Consider the following 23,384-nt stretch of genomic DNA (forward strand, 5'->3'; position numbering starts at 1 on the left):
CCATCGAGGTCTTCACCAAGGAAAAATCCTACCACGGGGAGGAAAGGCGATGACGAAGAGATGCAGAAGAACATTTGGTTTGTACTTCATGAGCTCCATCATTACTGTGTTGTTTCAACTATTTTGTTTGTACGGTGGTGTATCCTAATCCTTACTGTTCTAATCTCTTACACCTACAATTTTTTTACCTTAATTTTATTGCAATGACTAAATATTAAAAACACATTTACTCTATTTTTTCTCATACCTAATATTGGTCAAGTTCTTTTAACTAATATGAATCATATATAACAAGCTAGCTATCCATCAAATTCTAGCCCAAAAACATGTATAAACAAAAATCCTCTCCATTCTCCCTCATTCTAAAAAACTCATTTTCCCCCTGCCTAAAGCATAAAACAAAGTACAATAATAATAAATAAAGGGAGGATGAAGTAGCTAACCTTCACAACACTTTGGATGAGTGAAATCCCCACGGAAATGAGGAAAACAATTCAAGCAGCACCTCCCCTAGGGTTGAAGCGTCGCCATGGAGAGGAGGCTGAATGTCTCTAGTGGAGTGGAGTGGCTCGGGCTGGAGGAGGAAGAACTCTCTGACTAGCAATTTTATAGGGGAGGAGATTTTGTCCCGGTTGAAAATTCCAACCGGGATAAAATACAACCCCTTTTGTCTCGGTTGGTGGTTTAGTCTCGATTGGAAGCTCCAACCAGGACAAAAGCCTCACCCTTTTGTCCTGGTTGGAATTACCAACCTTTGCAAACCTTTTGTCCTGGCCTTCGGTGGTGCGCCACTTTTGGTCACCTTTTGTCCTGGCCTTCGGTGGTGCGCCACTTTTGGTCACGGGCCAAATATTAACCGGGACAAAAGGGGGTGGATGGAAGGTCAGTTCTCTACTAGTGGAATACAAGGAGCCGATGATCAGCTGATAGTCAGCCGATGATCCAATTATGGTGCAGTCGATGGTTATTATTGAGCAACAAGGACTTGGGATCACAAGGCGGTGCTACTATTGCCGACTCCGCTGCTACTGTTGCTGCTACCGCCGTAAGGTTACCGGAACAAAGGAACGGCGCTAGGCTTAACCAAGACTCAGAAGAGGAGAGTTCAGCATCTGCGCTTACGGGCAAAATCGGGAGTGGTGCATCAAGCAAGCAGATAAAAGCAAAGAGGCAGATGGTTCGTCAGATGAGGCTTGATGGATAGTGCATGGCGTCGGCTAATCTATCGGGAGAAATGGTATGATGAAAGAAACCTTACTTCTTATCGCAAAAATACTTCAGAATTTTATCTTGCAAAAGTAAAAATAGCTTAGCTCCTCAATGATATGGAATTCCTACAAAAGCCAAATGTTGATATCTTTGAAAACCTTATACATATACTACTTATTTTTGCATTGAGCTTTGTAAAACTGTTTGTGACCCTTGAAAGGTTCTAGTCATACTTTCATAATCAAAATCACGTGCACCCCACATATACTCATGCTGACTTCTACATTGAAAGTTATGTAGAAACATGCCTTCCATCCACACAAAAATACTCCATCTCTTTAAAATGACTATTTATGTTTATTATGCAAAAGGGTATGGGCTATGCAAAAAGAGGAAAGAAAAAAAAAGGTATCCATGCTCAAAAGCATAAAAAAAGAGAAAGGTAGCCCATATACCAGAAAGAAATAAAAGAGAGAGTCATGCAAAAAGGAGTTCAATAAGAAATTCCACACACATGCACATCTTGATCTGATTGTATGACTTGTTTCTTTCCTTGGATCTGGTTTTTGACTTTGCAAAATATGCAATACAAGTATGCCTCCTTTTCATCTCCTACCCTGAGCTCCACAGAAAAGCCTTATTAGAAATAGGAAGAAAAAGAGGCAACCCAATGCCTTGGTAAGGAACCATACACATTGAGTGATCTAAGAGAATCATTTGAGGAGCAAAGTTATGTTTTGATTTAAAAATCCTTCAAAACCCCTAGTTATTTGAGCAGGAGAAGTAAAGTTGGCTTGATTCTTGTAAGTTATCTAAGCCTTTGAGTAAATCAGAAACTCAGGGGGCACCAAATCTCAGGATCAAGTGAGAAAAAAGCAGAACAGTTATATTATGGGCTCAATCCTGAGGCTGATAGAGTGCTGTTACAAGATCTGAAGACTTGAGAAGAAGCTTGCAGAGAAGCATCGGCTATGAAAGAGCAGCAACAGAAAAGTCAGGGTATCGAGTCCATGGAGCGGTCAAACAGACTGTATCAGCCAAAACATTGAGACGTTGGACTTACAAAGTTCGAAGCATGAACGTTCATACTCCAAACTGGGGGAGCCTATGTTGACACCAAATTTTATCCCATAAAATCCTATAAAGTTTGGAATAAGGAAAGGAATATTCTTTTCTTAAAAGGAAACAAAACACACATATCGAGCCTGTGAGATTTCCTGGGAGTCTAAGTGCTACACATTCAGGTTCATACGGAGGAAGCAAGGTTGCATGTTAATAGTTCATGTATGAAAGAAAAGGGAAACAAGAACCTGGTGATGATGACGATACAAGACAAGAGCTTCATCGAGAGGGATTCTAGATAAAGGGAACTAGAGTCATGTATCTTAATATTTCCTTTTGTTTAGATATTTATTGTTAAGCAAGTTTTGTATGAGTCACTATCGTAGCTGAGTAGGAGTCATTAGTCTAGGGTATACATATGTACCCCTGGCCATTTTAACAGGCATCTCTTGATCAATCAATACAACCTTTCGGCACCACGCCACCAAAATCCTAGGAGTAGGAATAGAGAAGATTCGACGAGTTCCTTCTAGCACGAAAGGCTGCATCGGCTTCGATATCGGGCGAGCTTGTAAGTACCGTCACCCAGTCATTACGACCTCTATTAGAATTTTCTGAGTTAAATCTCATATTGTGATATTGTTGTGTGGCTAGTTATTGAGTTATCTTAGATTCCGAGTAGAACTTTCTAAGCTTTGTCCAATATTTTGCTTGTTTTCGACGTTGCTCAAGTTATCGAACGGCTTAGATCTGGTTAGGTTGTCTTCATCGGCTCCCTTACTTTGTTCAACGTTCACAGTTATCAGATCGTATTGGCTGGTAGACTTTGCATGCTTTCATTGCTTTATATATGCTAGTTCCAATAGATATTTACCCTTGCCCCTCGTATTGCTAACCGTCAGGCCTCTGACATTAGTGTGCTACTATTGAGAGCCGATGTTTCGGTCGGGTCTTATCCATATCTTATGGAAGCATGATGACGTCATTGAGCCGATAGGGGTGCATGCGAGGCCTTGCTGCCACAAGCCTGTCTGTTAAGATTAACGGGTCGATATTAATGCCCTCTCACCGTGTTACCTTGTCTAAGTTTAATACATGATCATGACATTGATTAGATTTTGTTAGCATAGGCAAGAGGCCTTTGGTGATTATGCTCTAGTCCTTTATGTTGACAGATTGAAGTTAATGCCCTCTCATTCGTATTGTCTTGTCTATTTTCAATACACTTATCAAGACATTACTTAAGATCTGTTAATGTATCTGGCTTGTGTACGGTCAGCATCGGCTCATCCTTGTTGTTACATTCTAATCTTTTAGGTTAGTAGATCGATGCCAATGCTCTCTCATTCATGTTATCTTATCTGAGTTCAATACACTTATCAAGACATTGGCTAGATCCGTTAGCTTATCTGATAAGTACGTAGTTAATAAAGGTTCCCTTTTATGGTTGTTGTGTTACGATGCTTTATCTTAGCATGTCGGCTGATATAGCCGATGGCACATGCTATTAATATTTTTACACCACATGCTTGTATTAAATATCAATTTGCCATTATGTTTATTTAAGAACGCCCACCCATGAGTTCGAAAGACTTTGCGGCCGATCGGCTTAGGAATTTAATGTTTACCTTGTCAATTTTTAAGTCAAATTGACTGGCACGCCTTGCACCACTCGCAAGCCAATTTGGAGCCTGCACTAGAGTTAACCAGATCTCCCAGGTCCTTCATATTGTTCAACATAGAAATCTGAGATCTAGATTTTGGGTCAACAAAATCAGTTAGATCCATTGCCCTAGGTTTAAAAGTGTACCCTCGTTTTCTTTTAAAAAATGTGGCCTCTTTTGCGTTGTGATTATCCTAGCTCAGAGGCTAGCTTTGCACGGATGAGGCCCAAGCCCGCCAACCTCGATTTGACCTACTGGCCCAATCCACACTGAAACCAACAACACTTACCTTCCAAACCTAAATGAGGTAATTATTTAGCTGGCTTGTGGGTTAAATCCTAGAAAAATGGTAATCCCTCGTCCTAAGTGACACGGCAAGTGTTGCTAAAATGGCAGCCTGTGTAACATGGATGGTTTGCTTACCACTACATTATTTTGGTGCAGGGAGTAATTTCCGGTTTATGATTTAGGTGTTTCCTTAAAGTTCTTTAATTTAATCATGGTCAGCTTCCTCGTTTCTTTTCCTTTTGCTTTGGGTTTATGAATTTGAGTTATCCTTGTGATTTTGATAAATTTAATTGACCGTTTGACTATTTGGATTTATTAAGTACTAAGGGTTATCTCGAATTTTCAAAAAAAAATCTTTGTTTCAACAGGATATACACTAAGAAATTGTGAAAGCCAACCTGTGACATGCCTCAATCGTGCCAGCCCAACCCAACTCACCCCATCGCGCAACCCGGAGGTCAGCAAACTCGCTGAACCCGTCAACCCAACCCACCATTAGTATTATGTACGATTACCCGGCCCACCATTACATCAGTATTAGGCCTTCTCCAACTCCAATAATTAGAGTCAACTACTAGCTCATACATTTGAGATAGTGCAAGAGATGGATCTTCCAATAATTAGAGTCAAACTCTAACTCTTATGTCTATGTAACCTACGGGTCAACCTTAGATGTGTGCATGAGACTATCTCTTGCTCTTCATTCTCTCTCTTCCACATGGAAAAAAATCTGATGTGGCATACTTATATAAACTAGCTGAGTTAGCTTTACGAGCTGATTAGTTGGTGTCCAAAATTTACCATACTAAAATCTGGGCAGTCCAAAATTTTTAGAATAGGTCTTTGATTGGGATGATTTGGTTTCGTCACCCCTCTAAAAAAATTACAATCGTCACAACTGTAACATGTACGCTTGGCCAGTTGCCACCCCTACACTGCCACTTCCAGTCCACATCTCGTGTCGCCACCTCGACATGCCGGCTAGCCCGTCGTTGCCACCTGTCCCCACCGTGCGCGCGTCAGCAGTTCGGACCTAGAGTCCAAGGCAGATGGGAGACGGGTGCGCATTTGATCGAAGCATAAGGGGAGTTTGGTTTTTTAAGAATTGCTCTCACATTAAATGTTTTGATACTAATTAATAGTATTAACATAGACTAATTACAAAACCAATTGCATAGATAGAGACTAATTTACGAGACGAATCTATGAAGTCTAATTAGTCCATAATTTGACAATGTGATGCTACAGTAACTATTTGTTAATGATAGATTAATTAGGCTTAATAGATTTCTCTCGTGAATTAGCCTCCATCTGTCTAATTAGTTTTATTAGTTTTATAGTTATCATATATTCGACGTGACCTCTACCTTTGAGCCTCTTTGTATTTGGGCCCATATAGCATTGACTCAAAGGCAGAGGATGTCGTTCCGCCACGGCGCCACCCCAGTCCCCACAGGAGCACAACCCTGCGGTCACGGACACGACGCATTTCACCGGCCGCACCACTCCCGTCTCGCGCTCTGCACCCACAGAAAAACCCCCAGCACGCGGCGGGTGCGTGCGTTGCCTCGGCCGCCATGGCCGCCGCCGCCGCCGGCAACCCGCTGACCCCGCCCTCCGGTGAGAGTCTCCTCAAACCCCCGCGCCCCCCCCCCCCCCCCCCCCCCGCTCTTTCCGTCCTGCTCGCTTCTGATGATGTGGCGGATGCGGATTCCCGTGCGGCTTCGACTCCTACATGTTGGGGAAATGTTTTTTTTTATTTTTTTCGGTTCATCTTTTTCGTCTGTGCGTGGGGAAACGCGAGATCTTAGTTGTCTTGGAGGGAAATGTTGATGCTGCATTTTGCGCTGTTCGGCGAGGCTTCATCCGTCGGGGTGGGGATTTAGGGTTTTATTGGGGTTCGGTTGTGGGGGAAGAAATTCCTTCCGGTTTGGGGGGCCGATTATGTATGTTTGTGCCCAGCCATTCGCAAATGCTTCGGTTTATTTTCTTCGCATGGTCTCCATGTGGTTTGAGTTTTGATGCTCTGTCAGTGATCGCCGCCGGTGTGGTTTTCTCTGCTGGGATCCGCGCTTCTGTTGTGGCGGACTTTTTTCCTATGGGATCACCGTCGCACGGCTTGCCTTTGTAGGCTGGAATTTCTCTGGGTTCGGTGAATGGAAAGTCTTATTTAGGCACTTTCAGCTCTCTGTATGCGTTTTACTGGATTACTATTATAAATTGTTCATGTGCTGATTTGGCAAAAGGTGAAACGCTGAAGGTCATGACATATCTGGGTTCAATGAATGGAAAGTATTATTTAGGCATTTATCAGCGCTCTGTATGTGTTTTCCTCGATTAGTATTATAAATTGTTCCTGCGCTGATTTGGTAAAAGGTGAAAGGCTTGATACGTTATCGAAGGAAAATGGCGTTTCGATTGAGGGCGTGCCCTTTCAGAGAGAATTGTTTGTCTAGTCACCTTTGTGCTTAGCAAGTTACTCGCTGATGTTTTTTCTGTTTTGCTTTGAGGATACCTGCCTCTGTTATGTTTGCTGAAACAGTTCTCTATTGTGTCTAAGGACTGATATCTGATTGACAGGAAACTGGTGAAGCAGAGATGACAACGGTTTTGATTTATGCTCCCGTTGTACTCTGCTCAATATTTAGATAGCTATAGATGGCGTTGATCTTTACCCCCAAACTGTAGAGAAAAAACGGTTGCCTTGTACTTCATGTGGGGCACTGAAATGAAGCTAACAACAGTGCACAACCAGTAAGGCAACCACGTCGTTCACAGATTGCCTGCTTGGTTAGCTTCTGTTTTCACCATTCCCAAGTTATTATGCAGACTAAGTAAATATAAATAACGTATACGTGAAATGTTACCTGTTCATTCTTTGGTTATGATTACTCTTCTTGCTACATAAGCAGGTTGACTAGGCTGGTTGTTCTCTAAGTGAAGCTTTTTTCTTTTGGATGCAACTAGAGGGAGAGCCCTCTTGATTTAAGCTTATCGCGTGACCCCATCCAGATTCATCGAACATGACGTTGGGTCGATGTTGTCTTCCTTCTTATCACCTTCTTCTTCCTTGCGTCTGCAGCAGAAGCCTGCACAGTCCTCCCGCCGCTGAATTCCACTGCCGCCCGCGGCCGGCGCTGCCACGCCGCTCCGACCACCTCCTGCCCCCGCCGCGCCACCCCGCCCTTCCTAACCGCTTACGTCGCTCGCTCCCGCCGCCAGCACCACCCACCAGGGGTCCCCACCATCCACCGGCAGCGCCATCGCCGCCGGCCTCGCCGCCCACAACCCACAACCACCGCCGGACTTGCCGCCGCCACCGGGCATCCCTTTAAGCCTGCCGGCCATGGAAACCCCCTCCCCCAAACCTAGAAACCTGAACCTGGCAATCCCCAGCCTCCAAACCCTAACCACTAACCTCACCATGGCCGGATCTCGCTTCGGGTTGCCGGATTTCACCGGTGACCAATCGATTTCAAGGCGATGCACTCGCCCCCACCTCCATCGCCTCGCCCTCGGCTCCGGCGGTGAGACGCGGCCTCCTCCACCGCCCTCCACCGCGGCCGCCGCTAATCTCGTCGTCGACCACTCGAATCGACGTCGAGCGCTGCCATGGATTTGAGGGAGAGAGATGCAAGAACAGAGGAAGGCATGCAGGGAAGACGAGTGGCAGCGAGAGAAGATAAGGCTGGAGGAGGCGTCGGGCATCTAACGCGGTTTATGGGCCCCACGCTTGGGGGATCTCCACGTAAGGCAAAAATGAGAGCGTTCTCTGATTAGATTATACATTTTCTTTTCTAGTTCTTTTTTTTTCCTATGCATGCTATTTTCTTACTATTGTCATCTTCGTGAGGTTAACATTATGTTAACTAGTAAAATCAAGTTTTTCCTTATATATTGGTGTTGTTGGATGCATTTATACTGCTAGAACTTTGCAAACAAAAGGTGTGTTGTATTTGCAACTTATTATAATGCCTATGCTTCTCTCTGCGAAATGCACTGTTGATGTTTTTCATAGAAATACACATGATCAGCACAATCACTCCTTACATTGCCAATAAATTTACTTGGCCTTTCTCTCCCGTGACCGTGATATGTAACTACCCTTCTGTCTTTTGTAGGCATTTGTTACAGCAGGCACAAGAAATCTGCTGAGCGCAACAGCTTATTTACACCTAGAGTTGCAACCTATTCCAGTGGTCATGCACTTCCTAAGGTCCCCAGTTTGGGATTTGGCAGTTCTAACAAGGAATGGGAAAACATTCGTCAGCGCAAGGTCCAATTGATCAACTTCCTTTCTAGTATGGAACGTCCCTCTGAAATTCTGTCATAGCTGGCAAAATGGCAGGTGGCAAATTGAAGAATCATTCTATGGAGCCAACAGAACAAAAAGGAAAGCTTGACATCATAGTTCTTGATTCAGATGATGAGGACGGAAACAATTCAGGATCCAATAAGTTGGCACCTAAGACAAACAAAGAACTGACAACATCTGAATTGGCTAGTAATGTCATGAAATGGGTGGCATCCAATGGGATGAGGCAAGCATCTGAAACCATGCATGCTGAAGTAGACAAAAATACGCTGATTGTTCCATATGGTCAAAGTGCAGCTTTAGTGAATCAATTTCCTTTGCAAACCAGCTGGCAACCATCTATTCAGTTTGAGAGAGTTGTGTTGCAGAAAAGGCCTGAGGAGCAGTGTATGCAAGATCTCGTGGTATGTACCTTTCAATTCCAGTAAAATGAATGTTCAAAAAATCTGTATTACTGTGCATATTATACAAAGCCTACCAAGTTGGATGACTTTGTATTCCAACTCTTAACTCTTGTTTTTCGTTCTAGGCTGCTAACATAGTGGAGAAGAGAGCAGAAACACAAGTGTTCCTTTCAGTTCCTATGGAGAAAAAGCGAAGGAGGTCAGACCCCAGCTTGCATGTCAGGGAAGATGCTAGCACTGCCCCTAGACAAAGAAAAAGAAAATCTGACACAGATCCAGTAGGTGCTGATTTATCATCGGGTTTAAGACAAACCGATATTTCATCAGAACCTGACCTGCCTATAGAGGAAGAGGAGAAACCAAAAAATGAAAGTGATGGTCTTGAGGAATATTGGAAAGATTTTGCGTTGGCTGTTGAAAGCACAAAGGTAAGAGTGTCAACCACAGAATTTAGTTCATAGTGCAGCACTATTTGAAAATCTTTATTTTTTTTTCCAGATGACTGCTTGTTCTGCTGGTGAATACATGTTGTATTATCTATTTTTAGTATTGAACGCTGCTTTCTGCGAAACATCTTCATGGTAGTATATTTTGCCTAGTTGATTGCAAGAAATATACTCTTTCACAATGTAAGGTCAGGTCAACAATATGAACACTGCTAGAAAGCAAAAGATGCCTACAGAATTTGATAGAGATGGAAAAAATCTGTGCCTATGAAGCATGAAATGCTCCAATAGACATGCCAAGATCACAATAACTTTATTATTTTTGGTACTGTGTTAACTTTTACGCACAGCCATAACAACAACTACACCTAGATTACAATGATGACTTGTACTGTGACATGATAACTTCCAGTAAAAGGGAGGATCTCATTATGTGGGAGTTAAATGTTAAATAATGCACAGAGCTTCATTAGCTGAAGTGTTCAAAATGCATTCCTTTGTCTTTTTCTATCATGATAAGTTTGCATACTTGCTGTTCAGTTCAATTGTTCATAACCAGTTTGTATTATCTGTGATTCTTGATTTGGCTACTATTATTGGTCCAGCTTGACGCAGTTGATGAGGCAGCAAATGAGAAAGAAGAGGATAATGGAAAGATGGAGGATGTCGACTGCATTCATGACATTTGGATTCATGAAGATTTGGGCCATGTATGCCGTGTCTGTGGTATGATTGTGAGAAGAGCTGAATCAATAATTGATTATCAGTGGAAAAAGGTTTGTAATTTGTTTAAGATATAGGAGGCTTTTGTAGCTCTAGTTCATTTAGCAGTATAGTTTCTTTATGGATGCATGTAGTTTTCATTATGTGAAAATTCTAAGGACAGGCTCCGAGATGGGGTGTTCTTGTTTAGCAAAAGGCCTGGTAGTTAATTCTTTACATTAGTTCTGCTTCACCTTCACATACTTTACAGTTTCAAGTTTTGAACACCTGTGCTGTAAGCTTATGTGCTCATTTCACTTGATATGTACTAGTTCCATACTCTTTGACATCAGTCCCGCTACATGCTTCTTACAGTTTTTAATTTTTTGAACACTTATGCTGTTAGCTTATCTGGAACAGGTTGTGAAATATAAACAAATGTCATATTGTCATTTCCTTGAGAATATCAACCTTTTCTTGCTGACAGTGCCAACTAGTATCAAACAATATAAAATCATTGTAATATAGCTAAAATAGTCATAGATCAGTAATTTTTGTTTCATGTTTATTAAAAAAGAAAGCTTTACTTGCAGATTAACCTTGGAACTTATGGCATTTTGCTGAAAGCCTGAGATTTTTTTGTTTCTCCCCTGAATAACTTGCTAGCTTGAGGCGATGTGTTTTGTTATTATCTCTTTGAGTTGATTATTACTATCTACTCTAGCAATTGGGGATATTTTGGTCTGCCTATTGATTTGGTAATGGTTGTATGTGTATGATTTAGTGACTGTCACTTTGTCAGTGTTCTGGCTTTAATATCAAGATGTGCATGCATGTTGTGATACAACACGCTAGGTATGGACTGGGTAACAAAAAATGTAGCAATTTTATAAACTAATGTCAACTTTATATTATAATCATGAGATTCAAATGTGTAAATCTGCACAGAATAGAATAGTATTGGAGAAACCAAGTGACCTTAATGTTTTCTCCATTTCAGGCTTCAAGGAGAAGAACAAATTGCTATGGAGGACATTCAAAGGATGCTGATGAGAAAGACTATGGTATTGTTAAACTGTCTGAAGATTTCATAGTTTCAGATATTGCTATTCATCCTAGGCATGCTAGGCAAATGAGACCGCATCAGTTGGAAGGATTCAACTTTTTGGTTAAGAATTTGGTTGGAGACAAGCCTGGAGGTTGCATTCTTGCTCATGCCCCGGGTTCGGGGAAAACATTTATGCTTATAAGTTTCATTCAGAGCTTCCTAGCAAGGTATCCATCTGCAAGGCCCCTTGTTGTGCTGCCCAAAGGGATATTAGGCACATGGAAGAAAGAAATTCATCAGTGGCAAGTGCAGGATATACCATTGTATGATTTCTACTCTGTTAAGGCTGAAAAAAGAGTAGACCAGTTGGAAGTCCTCAAATCATGGGAAGACAAGATGAGTATACTGTTTCTTGGATACAAGCAGTTCTCCACAATCATCTCTGATGATGGGGGCAGCAAAGCAGCAGCTGCATGTAGGGACAGGCTGCTTAAGGTCCCCAACCTTTTGATAATGGATGAGGGTCATACACCTAGGAATCGGGAGACTGATGTACTAGAATCTCTGAATAGAGTGGAAACACCACGCAAAGTGGTCCTTTCAGGTACACTTTTCCAGAATCACGTTGAGGAAGTGTTTAACATCTTGAATCTTGTTCGCCCAAAGTTTCTCAAGATGGAATCATCCCGTCCTATTGTTAGACGAATAATGAGTCAAGTAGTAATGTCAGGTAGAAGTTCAAAAGGAATTGCTGAAAGTGCATTTACTGAGTCAGTTGAAGAAACCTTGTTGAATGATGAAAACTTCAAGAGAAAAGCTCATGTCATTAGAGGTCTTAGACAACTTACAAAGGATGTGCTTCACTACTATAAGGGTGATATCTTAGATGAACTACCTGGCTTGGTAGACTTCAGCGTGTTCTTGAAACTCACTCCCATGCAGAAAGAGATCACTCAAAAGAAGATGGGAGCATACGACAAGTTCAAAAGAAGTGCCGTAGATACTTCATTGTATGTTCATCCTTGTCTTTCGGAAATTTCAGAAGTTAATGCTGAGGATAGGGCTAACACCTTGACAGATAAGTCGATTGATATTATGGTTGATTCCATCAATGTAAGAGATGGGGTGAAGGCAAGGTTTTTCATGAATATCCTGTCACTTGCTAATTCTGCAGGAGAGAAATTACTTGCTTTTAGCCAATATATAATTCCAATGAAATTTTTGGAAAGGCTGCTGGTTAAGGTTAAGGGCTGGCATGTGGGGAAAGAGATTTTCAGGATCTCTGGTGATACTAGTCAAGAAGACAGAGAGTTGATAGTAGATCAATTTAACAACTCTGCTGATGCAAAAGTGCTATTTGGTTCTATCAGGGCATGTGGCGAGGGCATCTCCCTTGTCGGCGCATCGAGAGTCATCATTTTAGATGTTCATCTGAACCCATCTGTCACCCGTCAAGCGATCGGGCGTGCATTCAGGCCCGGGCAGCAGAAGAAAGTGTTTGTATACAGGCTTGTAGCTGCTGATTCTGCTGAGGAGAAGCATCATGAGACCGCTTTCAAGAAAGAAGTCACACCGAAGCTGTGGTTTGAATGGAGTGAACACTGTACAACAGAAGACTTCAAGCTCAGTCAAGTTGACATTGATGACTCTGGGGATGAATTATTATTGGATACTAAAGCAGTGCACCAGGATATCAAGGCACTGTATAGAAGGTGAATCCCTTCTCTCAATGTCTCGATATTGTTTTGCATGCTAGTATTCTCATCTAGAATTTGTCTTTGTAGGTAACAAGCTCTGTGGCCACTGGACACCATGTAAATATTGGAATGCTGATCTTCCAAACTGTTTCTTGATCTGAAGTAAGCAGATTTTCCTCCGGAACTATGCTTTACACTACATGAAAACAATGCTCCCTTTTCTGTTCCATTTGATGATCGTGATGTTTGCATTAATGGGTACTGTTTCCCTGCAGGGTGTTACAGTGGCTCCATTGTGGTGACAGACCTGAATTTGCTCTAAGCTAGGACTTTATGTTATTATGTCATTTTCAAACTATGTTTATGGAATGGCTCCTTTGTAGTATGTGCCAACTTGCGACAGCAATCAGGTTGATCTTGTTCTCTTTCCTTGACTGGTTAGGTTAAGTTTTGAGGATTAACAGCCACCGTTTTCTCCCCCAAAATTTCTTGTGGGCAACAATAAACAACTCAATGAACCCTTTCGTGAACCTGTCTTTGTGCGCGTAGTTTGTTTTGTTCTTGAGCCTTGGAGGTTAGGCAGCTATTTTGTATTGTTTTTGAGCATTCGAGGTTATGCAGCTGTTTTGTTCTTGAGCAGTGGAGTTGCGCGGTGGCGCAGTGCCCTTCTTTATATGCCCAATGCAATGCAGCCATGCAGGCCACTCTGATTTCTTTGGATGCAGAAGCGAGAACTCTTGGAATGCTCAAAGGTTTTTTGTGCGTGACATGTTTATAAACATTACTATTGGTTTCGCTAGGACGTTCAGTATTGCTCGGCATAGGGTCTGGTGCTCACTTGGGTTATGAATTAAAATGAGCTCCGTTTTCTAGAACGCATGAAATAGCGCTTTTGTTTTTGTTTTCTTTTTGTTTTTTTAGAACACATGAAAGAGGTCTGAGACAGTGGTATGCAGATCTGTCTTTTCTTATGCATGCAGGAAAAGCAAACCAGGGGAAAGGAAAGGCAGTGAAAAGGGCTGGGAAAGATGATGTGCAGTGCATGCAGGTCGCTCTCTTTTTTGTTGTCACGATTACATACTCCTCGTGTGTTGGCTGACGACCGGTTCCACCATGCCGCTCGCTCCCATCGCCCGCCACACCTTTGCCTGCTCTCACAACCACCACTTCCACAAGTAGAGTTGGATGCTACCGAGCTAGGAACTCGCGAGCTAGTTTGGCTCGTTTGCAGTTCGGATCAGCTTGGATTGGCTTAACTAGCCTTTGCTCGTTTTGTTAACGAGCTGGTTCGAGCCAGCTCACGAGCCAACTAAATTAGAAGACTAAAGGCTCAACGTAGGAAACCGAGTTGTTGAAGTCGAGCTGATTTGTCTCCTGCTCCCACAACCACCACTTCCAAGTAGAGTTGGGGCCGCCCTGGCTCATCTTTTTTTTTAGCCTCCGCTCATGTCCTTATTCTACCACTTTCCTTACATTGGTCGAGCTAGAAACTCGTGAGCTAGTTTGGCTCGTTTATAGTTCAGCTTAGCTGGGATCGGCTTAACTAGCCTTTGCTCGTTTTGTTAACGAGTTGGCTCGAGCCAGCTCGCGAGCCAACTGAGTTAGAAGGCTAAAGGCCCAAAATAGGGAGCCGAGCAGCTGATCCAGCTGAGCTGCCCATGCATTGCATGATAGATTTTAGAATTTAGGACTTTATAATTATTATGTTTATGTTTTATATATGTTGAGATGGTAATCGCAAATTTACATCTAGCTTTGTGACTTTGTGAGCCTAAAAAGCTGGCTGAAGCTGTTAACGAGCCAACTCGAATCAATCTTTTTATTCATTTTGTTCACAAGCTAAGCCGAGCTGGCTCTAGCACGTTTAGGTTAGCAAGCCAGACTGAGCCGCCGGCTCGGCGTCAAGCCACAGCAGCATCCTGATCGGAACAGCTGACTGCAGCTGCGCTGCGGCTGCAACAGCAAGCCAGCAGGGCTGCAGGCAGCGTACGGGTGGCAATTGTTGTGCAGTTCTTTTTGTGGCTAAAGATGAGGATACACGGTTGTTTCTTGGCTGGAGTCTGGAGATGCTTGAGCTGCAGGCTGCAGCCGAGTGTAGGTGAGCATGGGTACCAAACCACCACTTGCAAAAGCCGTAGATGGGGCGCTCTGTAGCACGGCTGGGGTCAGCCTGGCTGTGAGAGTTTGCCAAGAATCCAAAAGCATCACCGTGCTATCTTGGAAACAACAAACCGTCAAGTGCCGTTTTCTTCGTACAAACGAGTGGGCAGCAAGCCACTGACTTTCCCCAAACTCCCAACTTTAATATTATGCAAAAACAAGATTCTCCATCACATCAAACTTGCGGTACATGTATGGAGTACTAAATATAAACGAAATTAAAAACTAATTGCACAGTTTTATTATACTTTGCGAGACGAATCTTTTGAACCTAATTAGTCAAATACAAACGAAACGCTACAGTGTGCTACAGTGCTACAACAGTAATTTTGCATCTCCAAAGTTGAACAACTAAACAACATCTCCAAAGTTGGACAACTAGGCCAAGGCCTAAAGTTTGTTTCGATTTAAAGGAACTAATCTATCAATAAATAAGATCCACCCAACTGCTCCTACAATGAGTCCACAGCAAAAAACAACAATTCACACAGCACAGCTTGCTAGGATCAGTGAACTTTCCAGCCCATTGCTTAGCCGATACCATTGCTACGAGGGTCCTGCACATTTTACCACAAGCATCCAATTTGCACCAAGTCAGATTCAAAGGCGAAAAGAGAACCGGTGGCTCTGAAAGAATGCCCCAAGAGCGAAAATAACAGGAGAAGCAGCTAAGACAAAACAGACAACATGTCAAGCTATCAACCGCGAGATAAGAAATACTCTATAAACTAATATAATGTATGTATTATTGTTCCTGCACCGTATCAGTTTGAATCCACACTTAGTGAATTTAATTCAGATTCACAAAAAAGAAGTGCATAATTAAACAGGGCAATGAGCGAGCCTACTGCTCGCAACACGCCAGCACCGAGCAGCCAACAAAGCTGACTAGAATTAACCTGAATAACCCAATGAAACCACCGCTAAATACTCCTCATCAGCTTTGCACCTCGTAATAATCTATGAAGGCTGCTCCCCCGTAGCAGCTCTCCTCCGACTGGCCTGCCCTTTATGTACAACCAGAGTAAGGTTGGGTTTATTTCCCCGAGTGCAAACTCTTCGTCAGCAAATTTCTCCCAGCCCTGATCAGTAGGCGTCCGGAAAGCTGTCGTCGTCGTCCGACGGCGGCGGAAGGTTGAGGTCGATGGCAAAGACCTTGCCGCTGGATGCAAGTGTTTCGCTCTGCATGATGGGTTCCTGCACGAAACCAAGCAAAGTGGATTTCCGTTAGCAACACGAAACATGTATCAACTGACTGAAAATCATCACGAGCAGATGAATATATTGACATTATTCTAATCTAGGTAGTACAAAAGTTTGTCATGCTACTTGAATCACAAACATTTTTTTTAGAAAAACGAAAACTGAACTGTTTTACAACAGGGGATGGAGCGGGGCCCATCACCAGTGACCCAGCTGACAGGGTTGGTTAGCAGCGGGATCATGGTGACGATGACAGCACGTGATTCCATCGTACAACGCTGAGTGATTCGAAAAGCAAGATGAGCAACGGGAAAGCTGTTCCAAGGGGAACATATTATTCAATAAAATAGGATAACACGATCAGGCCACATCATGTGCAGCCATCACCGTCACAGTGTCACCACCAAGAAATGCAAAAAAGACAAAAAAGGAAAAAATAAAAGAGAATGGCTAGATGAATCACCAAACCACTCAAACCAAAAATGGCGCAGCTCAACGATAATTATTAGCGTGTATCCACGTAAGTAACACCTGCTCTCACCAAACGGAAAGCTCTCGAAAAAATAAATTAAATTAAATTAATAAAGAGAGAAAAAATATTAGAACGGTGCCGAGTGATAGTGGTGACCTGGTGACTGGTACGATTTACGCCGCTGCTAGCGGTCGCGGCCTTGCACGTGGGCCACGCGCCCCTACCATTCGCGGGCCCGCCCGCGCTTGCGGACCTGTGACGGATGGGCACGGACACACAAATGGCCGGGCCGCCCGCCACGCCGCCGACGGCCACTTCCCGCGCTTTGCTCGCGAGTGGGCCCCACGGGCCCAGAGTCCCAAGCTAACACGCAAAGCCAGAGTCCACTTCACATCGCCATATGACAATTGACAAAAAAACCAAAAATAGTACTATTTTCCTTTTCGGCAAAAACAAAAGACCCGTTTCTTTTCAAAAAAAATTACTACAACGAGTATACTGCCTCTTCTCCGTCTCCCCGTACTTGCTTGAGATGGTGCTTGGATACGAGGTGCTAAAATTTAGCAGGATTACATCGGATATTCGGATGCTAATTAGAAAGACTAAACATGAGTTAAATACAAAACTAATTGCATAGATGGAGTCTAATTCACGAGACGAATCTATTAAAGCTAATTAATTCATCATTAGCAAATGGTTACTGTAGCACCACATTATCAAATCATGGACTAATTAGGATTAATAGATTCATCTCGCGAATTAGACTTCATCTGTACAATTAGTTTTGTAATTAGACTATATTTAAACGAATTAGACTTCATCCGTACAATTAATTTTGTAATTAGACTATATTTAATACTCCTAATTAGTATCCGATGTGACAGGTACTAAAATTTAGTATGGTGTTCCAAACACCCCCTCAGCTCAAACATCAGGAGGACCCGCGTACGCGAGAATTTACAGACCCCGGAAACGTAAACCCCCGTAAACCCCATGACAGGCGGGCCCGCAGCAAAAACCGCGGGCCCACGCCAACCGCGGCAGCGGCGAATCTCGATCGATGTAACTCCTTGTCTACTTCCCTCCAAATTTCCAACTTTGACACTATGCAAAAAGAAGATTCCCCATCACATCAAACTTGCGGTACATGCATGGAGTACTAAATGTAGACGAAATCAAAACTAATTGCACAGTTTTGTTCTTTGCAAGACGAATCTTTTAAGTCTAATTAGTCAATATTTGGACAATAATTCACAAATACAAACGAAACGCTACAGTGTCGCATTTATGGCAAAATGCTAATTTGGCACCTCCCAACTTGGGGAAGTAATCAAGGGCTAAGGGAGCGCCCCCCAGCCAGCCAGGCTAGCCTATCTTGCAAGGCAAGTCAAAATAAGGCAGGCGAAGCGAGGGAATTCACCGGCGGCCGTCTCGACCCCGGACTCCTGTCGGCACGAGTAAAAAACCAACAAGAGGAAAGGAAAAGGGAGACAAATCCATGCGTCGATGGAGAGCTGCTAGCAGAGAAAAGGGCAGGCATCCAGGCGGCTGACGACGCTTGGTGGCTGGCCCCACCCACGGGCGGGAATCGGGATGGCGACGAATCTGCGGGGTCTCGGGTGCGGCAAGCGCGGCGCGCGGACACGCCGTGCCGCTGCCGCCCATGATTGCGCGTTTGCGACTGCCAATTATTTATTGATTGGCCAAAAGGAAAAAAAATCATTTTGACACGTAGTATGGGGTACGCCCTATTGATTACTACTCCTAGCAGTTTCTGAATCACTGCCGAATACGGCTTGTACTAAAATGGTTTAAACCTAACTTGACTCACTAGTAAAGCGCATCCTTTTACAGAAATTCTAGAAGGAAAAAATTGCTGAATTTGGGTGGAAGTGGAGTAGGAGAAGGACAGGAGAGCCCGGTGGATGGAACCCCGGTAAGCGCCAACAATACAACCCTCCTCTTCCCCCGGCCGCCGCACCGCGCGGTGCAACGAATCTGGCGCCTGCCCGGCGAGGCGGCGACGGCGACAAAAAAGGAAAAACAAATCCTAACCCATCACGAAACCACCAACTAACCGAAAGCAGACGGACAGGCGCCCTCCCTCTATTTCTTTTCTTTTTCATTTTTCTACAACTAGACAGCCTGTTCCTCTGATTCTTTTCCTTGCACGCCGCAAGCACACCCAGCAACCGCCCCCACGAATTTGCAGATCAGGTCAGCAAACATGGAGAGGAAACCGGGGTTGGCTTCGTTGAGGAAGAAGTAATTAACGAGAAATTTACGGGAACGAGCAAGGCACCAAGAGATCAGTCGGAAGGAAATTTCCGGGGTCTACGGGTGCCGGCTGCTGTAATCCCATGACCGGAGAACGCGAAGAACACACGGCATCACGCGTGCTACGGCCACACCAAGCAGATTCATCAACAAACAAAAAAAAATCAACTTTTTGAGGGGGATGTTTCTTGTTTTTTAAGATTTGAGCGACCAAAACGGAATCGAAAGTTCAATCAACATAGCAGAAAGAAGAAATTAAATTGCAACCGCACGTAGAACACCAATCAAGAAGAAGATTGGCAGCCAAGAAACAGACTTCGGAATCTAGAGACCCAAGAGATAACGTCCGGCCCATGGAGGAAAGAGAAAGCGAGAGGCCGGAAAAAATGGGAAAGGGGAGGACTTGACTTACCGCCGGAATTGGCTTCTCCTCGCCGGCCGCCACCCGCGCCCGCTTCGCCGGCGAGCTGCACCCCTCGTCCTCGTCGTCGCGGCTGCTGCCATATCCGCGGGCGCCGGGGCCCTTCCGCTTCGCTTGCGGCCGCGCCGCGTCGTCCGCGCTCGACGACGCGCCGGATCCGCCGGCGCCGTAGTCCAGTGGGGTGTCGGGGCTCGGCGCATTCATGGGCTCCTTGGCCGGCGCGGCTGCGTGCGCCCGCGCCGCCGCCTTCTCGTCCGCGTGGCGCGGCCGCGTCTGCGCCCGCGCCGCGCTGTCGGCGGAGCTCGTCGACGCCGAGCCGGATCCGACCGGGGCGCTGTAGTGGAGCGCCGCCCCCACCGGCCGCCGCGCCGACCCCACGTCCCTTTCGTCCCCGCCGGATCCCGCGGGGGCGGCGGCGGCAAGGTCCAGCAACCGAAGCGCCTTCCTCCAGGGAATCGACGAGCCTCGCCTCCCGCCGCTCCGCGGCCGCCGTCTGGCCCACCTCTCCGTCTCCTCCTCCGGCGCCGCCGTCCCGGGCGAGGAGGAGGAGGCCTCACCCGGTGGCACCGGGAGCCACGCCGGCCGCTCCCGCAGCTTCCTAGACCGGAGGCTGACGAGAATCTGCACGGCGCGGACCACCACCGGATCCTCCTCCCCTTCCAACACCACCGCCGACGCCGCCATGTGAACCCCCGCCCGGAACTGGCCACCAAGCGCTCGTCCGCCGGCCCGTTGCTCTCTCTTCCTTTGGATGTAGGTGGAGATGCGTCTCCAGATGGGGGTTGGGGGGGGGGGGGGGGGGGGGGGGGGGGGGGGGGGGTGCGGCGGGGCGGCGGCAAGGCGAGAGACGGAATTCAGGGAAAGAAGGGAGCGCGGGGGCGGAGGCGGTGCTTATAAAGGGCGGGTGGAGGAGGTTGCGAAATGAATACGGTGGCCGGGGAAGTCGGACCAGAGTGGCTGCGTGCACACAGGCCTTCGCGAGCTTTCTCCACTGACTTGTGGGGCCCCAGTGTCGTGACGTTGGTCGGCTATTTCGGGTAGGATGAAAGCGGTCATGTCAGGAAAACACATACCATTCCCGCTCCGGAAACGAATTCGATATTACGGGATATTAGGAGCTCAATATTTCAATCGTAAGGTAAAATGGGAACATCGACACATGTAACAAATATGCATAATTCATATGCAAACAAATGAACAATACATAGATAAGTCTTATAGATGCACGTGATTACAGTTCAGTGAAGTACATCATTAAAGCACATAAGCATAGGTGCACAGCCTTCCAGTGAAGCAATGATCAAGAGTTTAGGCTACTAACAGATCACAACTCACAAGTCCAAATTAAAATTTAGATTCAATATTCAAACTAGATCTTAACCTTAACCTCTTATATCTTGCCACGAGAAAAATTCAAACACACGAAGACATTCAGATTCAATATTCAAACTACATCTTCAAGCAATCAAACATATTTCAATGTACAGAGAATTCAAAATAGAGTATAGAGACAGAGAGCACATACTACATGTTCAACACAGAACACAAGCAAGTGAATAAGCAACACAGATTCACAGTAGGAGAACTACATGTACAAATAACAGATCTACACATCTACATGACTACAACTACATGTACAAACACTAACTAGTAATTACAGGTTCTACTGCTGAAGCTTCTGATGTTCAATAGTTCAAGTAAGTACCTGATGTTCTACAGTAGTGGCAGCTCTAAGATGAGACGACCCTTGTTCTTGGTTGTATACAAGCTAGTAGCAGAAGGGGAACCTCCAGCGCCCTCCGAGATGCTGAGATCCCGAGAGCGGAGAGTCCTTGAGAGGCAGTTGGCGATGCAGTCGGCAGAGGGGCGTGCGCCCGTGGGCGCGCAGACTCCTGCCTAGTGCCCGCCTAGTGGCGACCGGCCATGGCCAGCGGCCCAACACCCAGTAGGCGGCAGAGGGTCCTCGGCGCCTGGAGAGTGTGGCCGTGTGGGGAGTGGGGATGGCCGCACAGGGGTCTTCGGCGGTTGGCAGCGAGAGGATTGGAGGAGACTAGGAGAGTAGAGGAGCTGGAGAGTGAGATAGGACATAGGAGAGACGAGAGACTGAGTGAAAGAGAGGGGTGTTGTACATACATCTATGGGCTCATCAGAAGGTTTGGACAGTTCTAAATATAGGGCTGGACACCGAGACGTATCTGACATGGAGACTATGGCGCATGACGGCGTAGTCTACATGGAAAGATAGGAACTAGTCGAGGATTAGAAGAAGTACTTGTAGTAGTAAGAGTAGAACTACTCTAGTCGTATTCGACTAGTATTCTTGTAACTAACTGACATGTAACCCTGCCCCCCGGCAATATAAGGTGAGGCAGGAACCCCCTCCAAAGCAATTCAATCCAACCAACACACAGGACATAGAGTATTACGCTATTCAGCGGCCCGAACCTGTTTAAATCGTGTGTCTGCGTTAACCTTCGAGTTCCTGATCTCGACGAGCCCCACTAACCAAAACACTACCTTAGGCACCCCCCTCGGTAGGTTGTCGGGTTTAAACACCGACAGCTGGCGCACCAGATAGGGGACCTTGCCGAGAATCCACTAGCAAACTCGATGGCACAAGTCATCATCAAGCCTATCTTCACACTCAAAGGAGGCGCGACGTTCATCTTCGGCTCCTGGATTTGCATTGTAGACGGTGCTGGAAATTTCCACCGCTACATTGAGTCAACTCCAAAGAAGAAGTTGCAAACCATGAAGCTCCAATGTCGAGCCTTGGAGAATTTCGTCAAGAATTTTGGTGAATTTTAAATTTCTGACTCAGTCAGAGGCTGGTGGGACAAGTTCGAGTTCAACTCGACTTCCTCCACCAGTCGGATTGACTTTCACGAGTTGGCACATAAGCCATCGTGCGAGTCGGACTACCACCCGAGTTGATTCCCATCAGGACTCAACAACACGACCACTAGTTATCAGGCTGCCCTTTCCAGATCACAATCCGATACGGATATGATCGAGGATCTTGACTACTACTTGAACCCGGATGAGGAGACTCCTTTATCAGGCCCGCAGCAAGGTCTGGTAATCACATCAACTCCCCGAGGTAGATTTGTATACTGGCCCAACATGAAGCCACCCCTCTTGCCAAAAAAGATGATTCACGCCTCATCGCCTACCTCGACACTCTCTCATGCCAGGAAGGAGCTCCTCTGTCACTTATGTAGAGGAAGGCGACACCACAGAGGTCATCACTTCAAGCTCGGGAAGCCACTCTCCACAACGAGAACTCTTCGCCGTCATTACTAGACATAAGGGCGAAGAAGAAGGACAATGAAATAGAAACCCACGACATGAGTGTCACCCAAATGACATCTCACAAGATGAACTCACTATCAACATTGTCGGAGAAGAGATCGAAACTCAAAGAACTCGATGATGATCAAGAAACGCCACAAGAGCAGAGCGCCGTCGCCGCCTTGCAACGGACCTACCAATCCAAAACCTGGATAATGCCTTTGAAGTAGTTCAAATGCATCACCATCGTACTCCCCTGGCTACCATCGCGTCTATTGATCTCATCACCCGCGGGATGCCTTAGAACAAGTACACCAAACAGTTGGCCCAATTAGCAGAACTCGCGTACGAACAACTCGATTAGCAGAATCCGATACAGTTAGTCCAACGTTCCCCATCCTATCGAAGTCAACATGGCAGCAGCCATAGAGGCCTCCCGTCCATATCAAGTCAACTCGGAGGTGCCAGACCAAACCAACCAAGAACTAAGGGTAGTCGGGTAGGGCCCTTGGGAGGCCGTGGCCACCGTGGGGCTAACCTAGAGCCTGAACACCTAGTAGAAGACCTCCGCAACAAGATCAACGCCAGCCGTGACGCCCGTACCATCATCAACGGACGGCGCCACGAGCGCGAGCAAGAAGTCAAATACCCAGGAGATAATACTAACGGGTTCCCCGCCTTCTCAAGACGTGTGAGGAGGAAAATTCTACCTGAAAAGTTTAAAC

At 45.4% G+C, this 23,384-nt stretch overlaps 1 protein-coding gene and 1 pseudogene across 1 annotated transcript; one reads left to right on the top strand and one right to left on the bottom strand.

The window, feature by feature from the left end:
- Nucleotides 1–5,684: 5,684 nt before the first annotated feature.
- Nucleotides 5,685–13,365, top strand: LOC117860695 (protein CHROMATIN REMODELING 35-like; annotated as a pseudogene).
- A 2,347-nt stretch (nucleotides 13,366–15,712) lies between these two features.
- On the bottom strand, nucleotides 15,713–20,168 carry LOC117861281 (uncharacterized). Its single transcript, XM_034744809.2, has 2 exons — nucleotides 19,360–20,168; nucleotides 15,713–16,192 (listed from the first exon to the last, which is right to left on the bottom strand). Exons 1-2 carry the CDS (start codon nucleotides 20,050–20,052, stop codon nucleotides 16,082–16,084), a joined length of 804 nt encoding a protein of 267 aa, XP_034600700.1. The 5' UTR covers nucleotides 20,053–20,168; the 3' UTR covers nucleotides 15,713–16,081.
- Between the last annotated feature and the right edge of the window lie 3,216 nt (nucleotides 20,169–23,384).

This window comes from Setaria viridis, chromosome 6 (assembly GCF_005286985.2).
Source record: "Setaria viridis chromosome 6, Setaria_viridis_v4.0, whole genome shotgun sequence".
NCBI classification, from domain to species: Eukaryota; Viridiplantae; Streptophyta; class Magnoliopsida; order Poales; family Poaceae; genus Setaria; species Setaria viridis.